The sequence below is a fragment of the Anolis sagrei genome, chromosome 3 (assembly GCF_037176765.1).
Source record: "Anolis sagrei isolate rAnoSag1 chromosome 3, rAnoSag1.mat, whole genome shotgun sequence".
NCBI lineage: Eukaryota > Metazoa > Chordata > Lepidosauria > Squamata > Dactyloidae > Anolis > Anolis sagrei.
This window is the reverse complement of record NC_090023.1, coordinates 145693345-145710753: the sequence shown is the minus strand read 5'-3', so window position 1 is coordinate 145710753 and position 17409 is coordinate 145693345. Positions and strand designations below refer to the sequence as shown.

The 17409-nt window shown below is 37.8% G+C and overlaps 1 protein-coding gene across 3 annotated transcripts in view; it reads left to right on the top strand.

Moving 5' to 3' along the window:
* DGKH (diacylglycerol kinase eta) overlaps positions 1-17409 on the top strand; it is a 103693-nt gene that overhangs the window by 30310 nt on the left and 55974 nt on the right. For 2 of the 3 annotated variants that reach the window (XM_060769241.2, XM_060769240.2), the window contains exon 2: positions 16945-17055. In XM_060769241.2, coding sequence (XP_060625224.2) covers positions 16945-17055 — 111 coding nt within the window. Of the gene's footprint in view, positions 1-1896; positions 1917-16944; positions 17056-17409 lie in introns of those variants that run through there. The other variant, XM_060769243.2, reaches the window with a different exon arrangement.

The window sequence follows — 17409 nt, the reverse complement described above, 5'->3', positions numbered from 1 at the left end:
CCACATTCAGATCTGGCAGCATTTTTCTATTATTGCTGGCCCTATTTTTCCTTGTGTGTTGTTGTGCCTGAAATCATTTCTCTTTTGCTTCCTTATCTCTACATGCAATATAACTCCAGGATCCCAAAGCTAACACAGTTTCAGCTTTAATAACAATTTGGGTGCCTAGAAGGTGCAGTTACTGGTCTGCAAAAAGCAGAAGCCAAAGACCAGTAGTTAAAGATGTATTTTGAACTGCATTGAACTGCATTATATTGATATACACTGACCATATAATGCAATTCAAACTGCATTAGTTGACAGTGTAGATCCAGTCTAAAGGAACTGCAAAACTGATTTCCTTGGGTGCTTTTGGCAAAGATTGCTCCTGGCAATGAAATAACAAGTATCCATGAAGCACCAAGGATGTCTTTTAAGTCATGAAAACATGGCAGTTAGAGACCCATCAGAACTCTTGTTTTCATGCTTTTCTGACAGGTTTGAATGGAGTATATAAATTTCCCTACTCTGCTAAAGCAAAAAAAAAAAGTTGTTTTTCAGCTGCAGTGGAGAAGTAGAAAGACAGGAAAGCGTGAAGTGCTTTTGCTTCCTGTTCTCTTGAGCTCCACACCTTTGTCATATCTGAAGCTTTTCATAGAGCACCCCAACACAAAGCACAACAACAATAATAGAAAAAGATGACAAATAATGGCAACACACACACACACACATTGTGTTCTGTACAATATGGAAAATAAGATCACTGATCATGGATGTAAGCTTTTATTCAAGTAACCTCTTCAAACAACAGGATGAAGGAAGAGTGAAATTAATAGAGCAGAGAATTTTTCATTTTATAGCGTTAAATGTTAAGTGCTCTTGTAGCGATGCCTCTGTTGTTTTTAGCTAAAATGTTTTTCTTGTGTCCAGGTCTGTATATTTGCATTACTATTTAGTGCTACTTTTTCTGCTTAAAAATTACGTCATTAATACCCTATGAATAATCCTTTTTCATTTCTGCAATTTTTGTTTTGCAGCTTGTTTTCTCTTCTTAACTTAAAATGTAGAAGAATTTAATAGTGCTGTAATTGCTGCAGGTTAAAAGAAACAAGAGCGTTCATCTTTTCCTCTGTGTCCTTGCTGTTCCCATCCCCCAAATACAGCTGCCTCTGACCTACTTCCATTCTTTTGGTTGCAGTAATCCTTCAATGGGAATTCATGCAGTAATTGGCAATGAGCAAACTACAGAATGTTACTGTAAAGAGAGGCAAAAGATAAAACATTACACATAAAAAATGAAATGACTCAAAAGCAAGATGAATTGAATAAATACAGACTGATATCATTGCAGAGGATGTCCTGCTGATATATTGAATAATTAAGAGCAAACCCATGCATTCATATGGTATATACCAGGGATTTACTCTAAAATCACCTAGTCTATTATTGCAAAGTCTTTATCTTAATTGCCTTTTTGCAATGAGCAATGGCAGCCGGCCTTTCACATTTGCAAATTAAACATTCATGGATTTGATTATTCACGGATTATTATATTTGTTAAAGCCACTGCTCTATAGCATTTTAAACAAGGAGCACATCTTAAGTCAGTGTGTAGTGTGATGAGCCCTGCAGTGGCTAAATGCCGCAGGGGGCTGATCCAGATTAATCTGGAGAAAGCTGCTTGACACAGTTTTCACCATAGGTTAATTCCACTTGGAAGAATACAACGAATCCTAAGACAGGATTTGGGTTCTCCCCTGAGTTATGATCTATTGAGACAACTTGGATGGTTCCTAAGTGCAACTGGTAGCAGTGCTGGGGATGTAGGATGGCTGCCCTCTGCTGGCCTTCTCCTATGCAGTAGGACACAGGCCTTACCCTCGGGGTTCACTGGTCTTCTGGCAGGTCTTGTGACTTGCAAAGCAGACTTGGAGGAGGTAAGGGAGGTGCCAATGTTTTGGTTGTAGCCATGGCACATGGCAGTGTGGATGATAGGTATTTGACATGGCTGGGCAATGGAGATTATCTGCTGCCACCAAGGTGGCTCAAGGAGTCTCTGTTGAGCCAAAAAGTGGCCTTATCTGGCATGTCAGATGCTGGATTTGGCCTCCTTTATGGATCAGTGTAGAAGAGCCCAGGGACTTCGATAAACCCAGTATTGGTGTAAGGAAATCAAACTGGAAGGGGACTGGGCTTGGCTGCATGCATGTTCCCTTGCTCCTTGCATGGGCAAGAGGGGGGGAAAGGAATGGAATGGAATGGGAGGGCATGCACATTTGCTCAAGTGTTAGCAGGGGAGGGAAAGGCAATAGCATGGTGGGAGGGAGGGTGTGTTCATTTGCTCTCTTGCATGAGTGGGAGGGGGAAGGGGGATGGGGCTGGTTTCCTTTTCCTTCTCTTGTCCCAGCCCCTCCCCCTCCCCCTTCCCCTTCCCCCTTGTGGGTGAGTAAACATGCAATGTCCCTCCTTCCTCCCATTCCATCCCTTTTCTATCCTCTGTGCATGTGCACATAGAAGAGGAAATGGATGGAATGGGAGGAAGGAGGGACTCTCCCTCTTCCTACTTACAGTTTTCCTACTTTTGCAGGTGTTCTGTCCCCATTGCCCCTTGGATACCAGAGAACTGACTGTACAGGAAATAATGCTGATTATACTCATGTATAAGTCTAGAAATTTTAGTTAAAAATTAACCCAAAAACCTGGGTGAACTTATCTGTGGATCTGTATATGAGTACTGTACCTTAATGCTTATTTTAAAAAAGGAATTATCCCTTTCTCTGAGTTGTAAAAGGTGTGAGAGCTTAGCCCATCCTGGGAGAACCTAAAAGAAGCACTGATTCTCTCCATTCTCTCCATTGTGATCTTTCTGGCTTTTTTGAATGTCCCCAACATTTGTCAATGGTGTTTTCGCTTTTCTGTGATATGACCTTCGGTCTATCCATGGGTCATATTATACACCAGCTTGTATGATAGTTGTTTACTATCTTTTTCAAACCTTTTAAAATATTCCCCTACACTATATTTTTGTAAAGTATGCAAAAATGCATGGAATGTAATCCCCATGGAGAATTGGAATGGCGCCCACCATGTCCACTTTTTGTAAAGACCTAAAAACATGGATGTTCCATTGTGCCTTTGATTAAGCAGTTCACCAGATAATTTTGACCCCCCCCCCATAGCCATAACTCAATGTCTTACCCTTGCACTTTACTACTGCTTCCTGCCCTATAAATATGGTATTCTATTTCATATTGCCCTCTTAGTCCTAACTTATCAAATGGCTTCTGCTCTTTATTCATCAGCCCTGTCCTTGCAATGGAATTGCACTGGCCCTCCTGACTGTGCTCAGTATTTGGTTACCATATCTGGCTATTGATCATTTGTTTGATGGTTGTTTTATGTTGTTTTATAATGTTGTTTTATACATTTTACTGTATCTTTGACTGGGCTTGTCCCCATGTAAGCCATGTAAGATGGTGGCGGGATAAAAAAATAAAGTTGTTATTATTATTGGCTATTTTTCCAACCAACAAAACACACCTTTGGACAAATTATTGTGCAATTATCCTTTAACAATCTGCAGGGTGTCCTGCTCTCTTTCAGAACTGACCATAAAATGATTGACATATTAACCTGCTACCGGTGTGAGTTAGACATTTTTTCATGTAACTTCTGCTAACCTCTATCTTGTTTTTAGTGGATTTAATTTTAGTCAATATTCCAAAAAAATTGGAAGCTCTCCAGGTTTTTTTTTTGTTACCCCATTCAGCTCTTATAATCTCTGCAAGGATTTTGTATGTTTTTTTTCCCATGGCCACCTAAAGCCGTCATCTCGGGCACTGTATATGATCCTAACTTGATCTGTTTCTTCTCTGGTGGTCTTAGTCCTACAGGATAGGAATGTACAAGATTGCAGGTCTCATCTGCAGCCTAACTGCGGGAAGAATGAAAGAAAACATCAATTTAAGAAACCAAATGTTAAAAAGTCCTGAGCTTACAACACTTTTTAAAAGCATTACATTGGCATTGTTTATTAAAATGTACTTACAAACTAAAATGACTTTTTAAAAAATGTACTTAGAATATTTAAAGAAAATGTTGACAAGATTTATTGTGGTAAAATTAATAGTGTGTGTTACTTTGAAAAAATAGTATCTGTGTTCTCTCATTTGTAATGTAATGCACTGTGGGTAACATCGTTAATTATGGCACATTTCTTCTTGTTTCTGAAAATGTTTTCTTCTAGATGTTTCAATATCACATTTCCTCATGTTCTCATGGCCAAGTATAATTACTCTCAAGTGGTAGGCTGTGGAGAGAGGGATGGAGGCAAACTACCAGAAAATATGTGCTTGCAGCTTCGTGTCTTGTCACAGAGAGCTGTCAGCCTGCTGTGGACTCTGCCTCCCAATTTGAGGATATACAACTAAGTCTTTGTAAAGCAGACAGCAAGAAAGAAAGCAAAATCATTGGTATAATGATTTCCCTGTTCCCTCTGGCAAAAGAAGGCTGGATGCTGCTGTGAGAGTATGTACTGTTGTTGTTGTTGCTTGCCTTGTTGAGCAAAGTGAGGAGTGGAACAGAGGCTTAGTACTCCAAAGTTTGGCAGAGAATTTTAAGCACTTCCCCACTCCAAATCTCATGAACCCATACATAAACATACATAAGCTGGTGTGAATCTACAGTTGGTCTCCTAGCCAACACGAACATGAAAAAAACCCATGTTTCACCAAGGTGGTGGTGTTTAATGTACTCTTCGAGGTCTGTGAGCCTACCTAAGGCTAATATCTGGATCACAGACAACACTGACTAGTTTAGTCCTTTCTTTTCAACTACTTTAAATATTATAGAAACTTCCCTTCTTTTATGCATGTTTTCAAAAATATGCATGTGAAATAGGCCAGGTTTCCTCTCGCAAAGGTGGTTACCTCAGTAGTTCACACCACTGAAAATGTGAAATAGTTATCAGGAATAAATTGTGTCAAATAGTGGGGTGAGTTTCATTCTCAGTCATGATTGCCAGTAACCAACTCTGGAATTAAAGGACAGTTTTGAAACTAAACTGAGCCCCTGGTGGTGCAGTGGGTTAAAGCGCTGACCTGCTGGGCTTGTTGAACGAAAGGTCGCAGGTTCAAATCTGGGGAGCGGTGTGAGCTTCCACTGTCAGCCCCAACTTCTGCCAACCTAGCAGTTCAAAAACATGCAAATGTGAGTAGATCAATAGGTACCGCTTCGGCAGGAAGGTAACGGCACTCCATGCAATCATGCCAGCCACATGACCTTGGAGGTGTCTATGGACAACACCAGCTCTTTGGCTTAGAAATGGAGATGAACACCACACCCCAGAGTCAGACACGACTGGACTTAATGTCAGGGGAAAACCTTTACATTTATCTTTACCTTTAGAAACTAAATCCTGGTTAACTGTAATTTAGTATTGAATTCTATGTGAATGTGTTTAACACTTGCTTTACACTGTAAAACCTAAACATGCTTATAATACTGGGGCTAAGTCTGGACTGCTGTTTCAGTGCAGCAGAAAATTGCACATAGGTCACTGAATCACTGTAAAAAGAAATTACACAATCTAGTTTTAACCTAGGACAAATAAGTCATGTTACTGACTTCCCTGTAGTGTTCACTTCTCCCACTCATGTCTGTCTCTACCCCTTGCTCATTTGCTTTCTCCCCTTGAGTCTCTGTGTATTGCCACTCAGAGAGAGAATGAAAGCTAGAAGAGGAAAGCTGCTCTTTTCTTCTCCTGCTCAGAGATGGCAAGTTGATAACAAAGCAGGATAGCACTGTGCACAGGAACATCTTGGCAGAGACATTAGGACCTGTGCAGGGACATGGGCCTTGGCAGGTGTCCAGTAATGTCTACCCTAAGCTGTCACTACCTTTAGGTATGAACTATTCAGACAATTCATATAGGTTTCACCTTTCTTGGCTGCATAGTTTGTATTGATTGGTTTTATAAATTGAAATGTTTAATCCATTTTTAAAGCATTGATTTCTCAGTTACCTATTATAAATGGTGTGGAAAGTAATCTATTACTGGATTTCATATCTTTTGGATGTTTCTTGTTTTTAAACTATAAGTGGTCTTCCCGGAAGTACAATAAGGAATTGTTATGATGTTTTTCCCTGACCATTTAGTTTAGGTCAGGAGTCCTCAAACATTTTAAACAGAGGGCCAGGTCACAGTCCCTCAGACTGTTGGAAGGCCAGATTATAATTTGAGAAAAACATGAATGAATTCCTATGTACACTGCACTTATCTTATTTTTAGTGCAAAAAACTTATGAAAACAATACAATAATTAAAATAACAATTTTAACAAATATATAAACGTATTAGTATTTCAATGGGAAGTGTGGACTTGCTTTTGGCTGATGAGATAGGATTGTTATTGTTGTTGTGTGCTTTCAAGTTGTTTCAGACGTAGGTTTACCCTGAGTGAGGGCCAGGTAAATGACCTTGGAGAGCCGTATCCGGCCCCCGGGCCTTAGTTTGGTGACTGAAGAGTGATCGATAAATCAGGAGTTCTGTTGATGTCTTTCTGCCAAGAACTCATTAAGTGATGTTAGAAAAGCCACCTCATATAATTGTCAACCATGATCAATGAGATAAGGCTGATAATGCTGTAAAGAGTTTCTGAAAGAATTTCAGCAGATTTTAGTGGTCTCAGTATTGCTGGATTTTGATTCCGGGACCCTCTGTGAATATAAATAAAACATACTAAAGGAGAACAATTGAAATAGTATGATGTCTGTGGGGCCTCTACATCAGTGTTTCTCAAACTATGCTTCTCCAGGTGTTTTGCACTTCAGCTCCCAGAAATCCCAGCCAGTTTACCAGCTGTTAGGAATTGTGGGAACTGAAGTCCAAAACATCTGGAGGAGCACAATTTGAGAAGCACTGCTTTACATATTTACCACAAAATATTTACTCAGTTCAGTCAGTCAATCTCAGTGCTCGTGTTCTTTCCTTTCTTCTTTATTATTATAAATTAATTTCTTCATATCATCTATGGCCATATACAAATTTAAGAAGTTTTAAGTAATGGAAACAACACAGATTGTTCAGGATTAAAGAACTGTTTTTATTTAAGTATCCAAGCATAGTTAACTTTACATGTATGCACAGTTGAATTGCAGACTGTCACCCTGAATTGGTTCCAATAAATACAGCTGCTTACCTTTTAAAAATACATAACAAAAATCTATGGACTGCCAAGGACACATGTACAGCTTGAGGAGATGCATTGCAGACCTTGAACATTCATGAAAGGTCATGTATCTAAAATTTATGGTTTGTTAATAGGCATTAAATATCCCAGTATTAAATGATTCCATAGAAACTGTTTGGGAAATTGGTTTCACAATAACTATCTCATATCAAAGGTGGAACAAAATAGAGATTATGTTTCTTTTTAAATGTATCTGTTTTCTGTTAAGAACCTACAATGCATATATGGCATTATACCCTCCCAAATTAGCAAGTCATATCCAACACAGTGTTGGGGAGATTTTAGTATTCTTTTACATCTTTCTTTGTCATATATTAATTAAAAACTTTGCTATATTTATTGATAACTTTGATCATGTTGACTTTGGTTTTATGGTGACTTTATGAGGCTCCCTAGTCACCCAATAACCAAGAGCCCTGTTTGGGTCTTGCACTCAGGGTCATGACTTGCTTGGTTGAGTCTTCATCTAGAATGCAGACCTCCTCATTTCCTACCACCTTTTATCTTACCAAGCATTAATGTATTTTCTAGCATTTTATGTCTTTTCATGGTGTGTCCAAAGTACAACTGTCTCGGTTGAGTCATCTTGGCTTTTAGAGAGAGTGCAGACTTGATTTGTTCTAGGACTCATTTGTTTCTCTTTTTAGCAGCCCATAGTATTTGTAGAACTGTCCTCCAGCACCACATTTTAAATTAGTTGATTTTCTTCCTGTCAGCTTTCAAAACCATATATAGAAATCAGATATACAATGGCAGGGACATTGATATTCAGTGATATATCCTTGAGGATCCTGTCTAGTACTGTCATCGATGCCCTTACAAGTCCTAGGACACATCTTGATTGACCACTCCATGTGAATTAAAGGCATCTTGAAAACATAAGTGTTTAAATGACACAAACGTGCACAGCAACAGAAATTAAAGACTTTAACCTGGGACCAGGAAAGTCAGGGAATACTACAAAATAGGCACTATCATGTGCATCAGCATGAGTAAATGTAAACCACATTGAATGGTGAAAATGATTAAGGCACATTTGCTCATGTGATCAGCACACTGCAGTGGGGGAATTTAAAAAAAATTGAATAATTCACAACCATTAAACCGCAGATACTGCAGATCTTGAACTGGGTCAGAGCCAAACTCTCTGGTTTGTATAAGCACAGTCTGGGACTCAACCTGGTTCCATGGTGTCCTGTGTAATCAGCTCCACTTTGAAATGGTTTTAACCCTGCTGATTCCCACACCTTTAAGTGATCAGTATTGAGGTGTCCCTAGCCTTCTTCTGATTTTTTGACTGCAGTCTCTACTTTGATAACTGTGCCAAGTAAAATTTTGACTATCACAATGTTTTCATTGTCAACTGTAAATAATCTGTGGTCACTATTTTTGTTTGCTTAATGTTCAGCTGTAGGTCCACCTTTGCACTTTCTTCCTTGACAGTCTTTAGTAGTCATTCCAAGTTTGGTTTTGCTATGATATATTGTTGATACAAAATAATTTAATCAGCAGTTAGGATATGTCTGTAACTATTATTGTCATTCTTCACAAGTAATGCTAAATGTTTTCCACACAAGATTTACCAGTGATCTGAACAGTAGTAGCAGTATCAGAAAATACCTGCCAATGATGAGCTCTAAGGGGCTTAACTACAACTGCCTGTTGGGTAGATCCAGACCTGTTATGATGCTGTACAGGTTGAGAATCTCTTAATTAACAAGCTTGAGACCAGAAATGTTTTGGATTTGAATTTGATATCTTGATATCTTGAAGAAAAGAATCAAGTCTAAACATCAAATTCATTTCTGATTCATATATATTGCATAGTCTGAGAGTAATTTTATATACTACTAGCCATCCCTGCCAAGCGTTCCTGTGGCCCAGTCTGTGTATATGTGTTTTCTGTGTGCATATGTGTGTGTGTGTATTTGTGTATATGTGTGTACATGTGTGTTTGCATGTGTGTGTGTGTGGTTTTGTGCATGCTTTGCAATGTAATTTTTGTTTTTTGGCTTTTTTACGTCTCCTGCTGTGTTTTCCAGTTTTTTTTATAAGTGATGGTCACTCATTGGCCTGTTAGGTGTATTGTGTCCAAATTTGGTGTCAATTTATCCAGTGGTTTCTGAGTTATGTTAATCCCACAAACAAACATTACATTTTTATTTATATAGATTTTTAATAATTTTGTGCATGAAACAAAGTTTGCATACATTGAACCATCAGAAAACAAAGATGTTTTCTGTTCGTATAGCCCTTAGTTCATCTCATAACAATTCAAGCTTGTAGGAAGAATCTGTTCTGGTTTTATATCGTTACTTTCAAAATGTTGGTCTCTTTGAAGAATCAAAGACTCTTCAAACTACAGAGTTAGGAATAATCGCATAAACATTCCATATTCTTGTTATGGTTCAGTATATGTGAAGCATAAACGTATGTATGGTAACAAAGGGTAAAACTTGCTGCAGTAGCTGTTATCTTCTGCTGGCTTAAATGGTAAGCGCAATAACTAGTAGGTGTCTGCTGATGGCCTCTCTGTGCACAATATGGCTTTTTGTAAACAGTTATTTTTGAGAAACCTCTTGTATCTTTTCTAACGTTGTGTTCACTTTCCCACCTCCTTTTTGCAAATATTTGAAAAATAGTAATGTGTTTCTTTATTAGTTATCAGAACATGGGGAAGTTGAAAAAAATTAAGCTTTGTACTATGGTCTTTTTACCTAAAGAACCTTTCTGCATGTTGCATGCATTGTTCTGTGCATAGAAAGATCAAGAAAGTTAGGGGTTTTTCTGGACAGCAGCAGTATGCACTGGGTTTCCTTGTAGCTCTTCAATTAGCCAAAATAAAATGTGAAAAAAACCTTTACACTTTTCTCTAAAAGGTGGAGCATTAGCATACCTTGTAAAGTTAGGAACTTTTTAAAGCACTGATACTAGAAGCAGTTTCTAAAACAGTCCAGATCAGTATCTAACTGTTTGTATGTCCTCACGTTATGTTTCATTTTATTGCTGTTAGCTAGGACAAGGGCTAAAGTAATGAAATTCAACTGCAGAACTATAATAGTATGTCCATTGTCATGAATATAAATCCCATTTCACAGGTTAGCTGTTATGTCGCATAGATGAAGACATTACGGGTCTGGGCATTTGCAGCTTAGTTAAGCATTTTTTAAGCTATCTTATATTGGTCCAAACTGTTTGTCTGTGTGCAACTGCCTGATTGGTGTTCTCCAAGATCCTTGCAGAAGCCTTTCATGAAGCTCTTCTTAACTGGAAATATCAAGGCTAAACTTAAGACTTTTGCCTGTAGTGAGGGAAATCAACAGTGTCAGCTTGAGAAAGAAAGAAAGAACGAAAGATCCATCCATTCCTTGAACCTATCAAATGTCATTGGGAAGTCATTAGAACTAACTGAAGGTTAGTTCATTCTCTGTCATAAAAACATACAAAGATATGTCTATATATTTCATTATATGCATTTGGGCATACTGTGCCCCCCTTTCTCTCTTTCCCCTTTTTGGCTTCATAAATAGTAGTAGCATCATACTTTTTAGTATCTCTATGAACTTGAACCCTATAGTTGGGTGCTGTCATCATTCAAGGTACCTTAACTATTGTGAAAATATGAGAAATGTATGTTTTTACTTCTCTCTCAAAAATATTGTGGCAAGAGATTTTCCCTCAAATAGATAACACACAAATAATCATCAGGAAGACGGAAAGATGGCACTTAAGTTGTTTATGACATGCTAGTTAAAATATTAGGAGTGGTAAGATGGAACATTTCTCCGAAGATAAGAAACAAATTTCAGTCTAATGTGGGCTGTGGGGTGGGAGATACCTAGAGCCAAGAACCTGGGCACCACTCAGCTCTCTCCAGTCTATTGCTTGTCAGTCGGCCTTGGATTGCAAGTAACTATAGATCTGATGTACTCAAGGCTGATAGTCTACCATCTTTACCTGCTACCTTGTTTTTGTATGGATGCTTATTGTTGGACCAGCTAAGTTTCCAAGATAACTATCATAGCAAAGAGGAAGAGTGAAAATGGGCATTTGACGTGCTTATTGTGGGATTTCTTTTTCTTATTTAAGTATGAAGTTGTTAGTACTCGTTGCATCACATATTCATGTGGACATTTTCTTTCCTGTGTCTATGTCTCGTTTAGCTATACTAATTTACATCTATTTTGATAAAAATCAGCCTTCCATCAAGGTGGCACAAAATCACACTATCCATAAAGATTGATGATTTTTTAAATCTCTTTTAAAAGTAGTCTACAAACATTGGAATTATGCCCATAAGATGTGTGAGATATAAAGAGCACATTATAGAAAACGGGTGACATTTATATTTTCACAGTACTCAGATATACAAGCGATTGTATTGTTAAGCTCTGATGTGGTCATGATGTTCCTTACTTTAATCACTAAACATTTAGTTTACTATCACATGCCTTGAATGGAATTGCCTTGAAGAGCACAAAGTAGTACAAAATGTGGCAACTCGATACTTATCTGGTGTGACTGTTAACAAACAATAGAACAAGAAGTCTAGAAACACTTGCTTCCAGTAGCCAATCAATCAAGTAGAAAATCCAATTTAAACCTAAAGTAAGGGGCCAAGGGATCAGAAAGATTACCCCCTCCTGTTTCAACCTGCCAGTAATTTCATTCATCATCAGAACGTTCCACCCAGGTAAAATAGATTGGTGTTCAAAACAGGTTCTTCATGTATTAACACCCTGGTTAGAGACCAGCTCCCACTTAGAGGTGAGGCTATACACTTTGTTATCCTTTTGACTGCTGATGGAAGAAGACTTCACTCGACCGAGTTAACCCTTTGTGTTAGCGTTTCCCTTTAGTTTTACACTTCATCACTTGTTTTGTACAGCTTGTACTGTACAGCCTGTAATTGTGCAGCTTGTACTATACAGCTTTTTCTAGATCATCGTTTTTTATCAGTTATTCATATGCTGCACCCTCTACTAATTGAGAATTCTATGCAATCTCTAAATCAATCAAACAATGTTGTATTAATAATGTTCTGTTAATAAAATTGCTCAAAAAGCTTTCTCAAAATGAGCAGTTTTGTTCTATAGATATTTTGTTTCCAGTGACTTCTGCCCCTTGCCATCTAAATTTAGATTGTTTGCTCTATACTTTTGATTATGTTACTTTGTGCTTCAAAGTAAGTGTATAACAATAAAAGGAGGCAGGAATGGTGAAGTGAAGGAAAAGGAAATTATGGTTGAATTGAGGTTTGAATCCACAGCTTTCCTTATGTTAATTACTTTTTAGCACTAGGTTTAACTTTAACGTGGAATTTGTTTTAATTGTTCAAGTGTTACCGTTCAGTCCATGTTATACTTCAAATATATGAAATATGCTGGGAAACACTTTCTTGGTCCAGTGAGGAAAAAGAAGTACAGGCACTCCTAGACCATGTGGATACATTCAATGTGATTTGAGGAATATGTTTGTGAACTTTTCTGAGTATTTAGCCTTTTTATGGTGCTATCTGCTACCATAATGAAATATTATTTGACAACTTCCACTGGAATAAAGCACAAAATGATAATTTGTGACTACTGAGGCAGTTAATATACTGTAAGTCTGAAACATTGGCACAATAAGAAGTAAGGAATGGTTCTAATGTTTCCCCAAGATCAGGTGTTTTAGAAACAGGTGTTTTAGAATGAAATTTACAAGACTCCTCCAGTTCTGCCCTTTGGAATAGATCGGTTTTATGTCAAAATAATGCCATGCACTTAAGAATCACAGATTCGATTCAAGATTAATTGATTGCGTTTGGATCTTCGTTAGGATAGAAATAATGTTGTAGGTTTCACTGATGTAAGTGGGGTTTATTTTAAACTTAGCCTAGATTCAAACTAATGCATGTCATCTGTGACTTTTTTTTCTCTTTAAAATTACTTCCTTCCATTAGTGTATTCTATATACTTTCTAAAATTCGGCTGCATTTGAACTTATGCTAACTTGTTCTGAAAATAAACTTCATTGAAAACATCATGTTTTCTATTGTGATGTAAATAGGAGAATGTGGTAATCAACTGTAAATATGTCTTCTTAGCAGATGTTGACTTCACTACTTTTGATTTCCTATTGACATTTTCTTTGATATAATGTTGCAACAACAGTTCTTCTCTGTAAATTAGAAGCAGATGAGAAAAAAATATGTAGTGACTTGCCCAATGCACCTATAATAAGGAATAACATTTGTCATACATATTATTTGGGAAATCAGACAGACCTAATGTTTACCTTATTTGTTTCTCCTACTCATTTCATTTTGCCTGAAAGAAACAGATGGTATGTGACTTGTTTATTTGTTTACATTGGTTAATTGAGGCTCCATGCAGAAAATACTGTTTACAGAAAAATAACCTTTAAATAATGCCAACTTTATATGCCAAAATTAATTTGCATCTGTAATGAAGATTCATAATATGATAATTTTATATGTGAGATTTTGCTTTGTAAAGGTGGCATTTCAGTTTCTCCTATATATTCATGTATAAGTCTTGAGATTTTAGTAAAAAAAATCTCTCCCCCTGGCCAAAACTTATCCACAGATCAATGTGAATACTGTACCTTATTTTTATTAAACAAGAAGAAGCATCTTTTTATCTGAGTAGAATGGCTAATGGTGAGAGTTTAACCCATTCTGGAATAACCTAAAAGAGACACCCATTCCCTGAACTCTCTTCACTATGTGCCACTTTTCAAGTTTTGAATGCCTGGATGGGAAAACATTCGTGAATGGTTCCTGTCCCTCTCTGGATTATGGTTATAAAACTGACTAAAATGCCATGTATTTAATCTTTGATTTATTGCAAAATAATGACTAGAAAGGGAAGATCACATGCAAGTATAACAAAGGAGTAGCAAAAAAAGTATGTGCCTAGGATCCCATACAGGGAGTGTGGCATTACATCTTGAGTCCCTCTGTGCACAGAATTGACAAACCAGACACCTGTTGTCTCGATTTTTTTTTCCGTGTCAGGAGCAACTTGAGAAAGTCACTTCTGGTGTGAGAGAATTGGCTGTATGCAAGGACGTTGCCAAGGGGAGGCCCGGATGTTTTATCATCCTGTGGGAGGCTTCTTTCATGTCCCCACATGGGAAGTTGGAGCTGACAGATGGGAGCTCACTCCACTCCCTGGATTTGAACCACTGACCTTTCAGCCAGCAGTCCTGTCAGTATAAGGGTTTAACTCATTGTGTCACCCAGGGCTCCTGTAGTATGGATAGAAGCAGGTGTACCAATGCTACTTATGTTTTGGAGTGTCAAATATATGGAACCCCATATAAATAAACCCTGATGTGTTGTTGTTTGTATGCTTAATTTGGTCCATAATTTTAATGTTGACAGTGGTGGACAGGGCTACAGGGAATGAAGCATTGATCTGATGAGGAAATGCAATCCAAACTCCCTGGGAATGGTAGATACCAAGTACCAAAACTCTGGAACTCCAAGAATAGTTGGCCATTGTCCAAAGTGGCCAAGGCTATTGGGTGTTGAAGTCAAAAACACCTAGTGGGTCAGAGTTTGGGAATTACTTATTTAGGTAATGGTGGGGAGTCATATGGCCTTTAACTGCAAATCTCATCTGCCGTAGCCAACATAGATGAAGGAGAGCAGCACAGGGAGCTGCAGTCCAGCAGCCCCTGTTGGGCCACAAAATGTTCACCACTGATTTAGAAGCTGTAAAAATGATTGGATATTTATGGTAAATAGACAAAACTACTACTGAGTATTTCTTGCCCAAGAAAGCCCGATGAAATCCATTGGGCATGATGCAAATAAATGCACCATTCCCAATATCAACATATTGATTTTAGAGTTATATTTGGTATTTCCACAGGTGGAACCCTTTTCTGGTATTTGTATGCCCTCCAGTTGAAAGGTAGCCTATCTGACCGAGAGTGGTCTCAGATTTATATGAGTCACTTCTGGTTTATGTCAGTGGAACAATAAAAGCTATAGCCAAGAGTCACATCACATTTTTCAACATTGCCTTGAAAAGAACTTCCAGTAATGTTTCTTTGCTTTTTCCTCTGGGTCAAAATTCACATGGGCTTTGCAACAATTTAATGAGTCTTGGAATAGAAAGTGTGATTCAGAGCTTGAGTGAGAACTTAACTGTGTGAAGCATGTTCTACCAACAAAACATAGTACTTTATGGTCAGTGTTGAAATGGGTTTGAGCACATTTAATAAAGCTGTACTGCCACCTTGTGGAAATCATATTTTTCATGAACAATTGGGATGATGGCAGAAGTATTGAAAAGTGAAAGCTTATAAAGAAGGAAATACCACTTTTCATACATACAGCAGTCTTTTGGCTTTTAGATGCCACCATCAGATCCATAGTTGCCTGTATCTGAACAGTAGCTGTCTAACTGAAAAAAATTAATGTAATTTCCATTTCAAATTTCCTCCACTTCCTTCTCATCTCTCTTTCCTCTTGAACTTCATAGTGCATTATGGTGATAACAGATTAATATACACTGTGTGCAAAAATAGTTAATGTTTAAAAATTCAAATTAGCAAAATGGTTTGAAGTTGATATTGCTTTAAAGCTGCCTAGATAATTCATGTCTTGATGTTACTGAATAGGAGATTTGAGGGTGCACCTGCTCTGTGTAATGAATGCAGTTTGACACCTCTTTAACTGCCCTGGCTCAGTGTTATGGAATCCTGGGAACTGTAGTTTAGTGAGGTGCTATCACTCTTCGGCAGAGAATGCTAAAGACCTTGTAAAACTGCATCCTGAGACTCCAGATGTATAGAATTAGAACTGCGTGGGCAAAGATGACTTCTACAAAACAAGAAGCTAAGTCAAAGATGTCCCTTTGGGCAATTGGCAGATACAATACTTAGCAGATACAATACTTCCCAGGCTGCCCATAGCAGATGTGCTTTGTGTTGCAGTGATCCACACACTTCTGAGAGTGGCTGAATTCATGTGATCTGCTCCCATATATATGTGTGTGTATATCTACTGCTATTTGGGACTCATAGTAGTCAGGAAAATGTTTTCGCAGGATTGGGGTGAAGGAATGTATTTCTCCTTTCTCATATTGCCCCTGGTGATACAGCACTACAGGACTCTTCCATTGCAGGTGGCTATCAGCCCTGCACTTCATTACTGTATACAGGAAGTCCCCAAGCCACAAACAAGATAGGTTCTGTAGGTTTGTTCTTAAGCTGAATTTGTACATAAGTTAGAACAGGTACATGTGTGTAAATCCACACACATACAGCGTTTTGGATAGCACAGGAAAGGGTTAATACCCCTGTGGTGTTTGTTTTGCTGTATGTGCTCCGTTCAAAAGATTTCACCTCACTTTCTGTCCATGTAATAATTGGATTTTGAAAAATCTGGCTTGTTGTGGAAATAAGGATTGGTGACAAAGCTTCAGTGTAGACACCTTTTTCCTATGATAACTCTTTCATTAGTGAATTTCCCTTCCTAGGGGCAGATTTCTCTCACTTCCGGTTGTCTCATCCCCATTCTTAACTATGAGTTGTTTGTAAGTCGGATGTTTGTAACTTGGGGACTACCCCTAGTGGCAGATCTTCCTAGAGAATCAGAAAGAGAATCATTAAAATAATTGTGCAATAATTATACACAATAAAAATACTTTTGGACATTGGGAATTTTGCATTGTAAATGTTTTTCTTCTTTGCTCTAGACCAGTGTAAAGGAAGGATTACTTTTGAAGCAAACCAGCTCTTTCCAGAGGTGGAAAAAACGTTATTTTAAACTACGGGGGCGTACTCTTTACTATGCGAAGGATTCAAAGGTAAGGATTTATCCTGTTAGCAATTAATGTAATTGCTCAGTCACACTAATGGGATTTGTTTATCTTTTCGTTATTGTAATCGCAGATTTAAAGCACCATTCATTACCACTTTCATAATTAACTTTATATAATAAAATGATATATCATCTGTAGTTCTTTTCCTAATTTCTAAGACTCTTAGGGGGGAAAGCCCAGATAAATAGCAGTTCAGCTTTTCATATCTGCCAGAAAATGTTAAGGAATCTTACGAAATAAAAATCCCGTTCTTGGTGTTTGTTCCAAACTGACCCTAATTAAAGTTGCTGTATCTGTGATCTAAAATGCCATAAGGTACAGTTGCTGTGATCTAAAAAT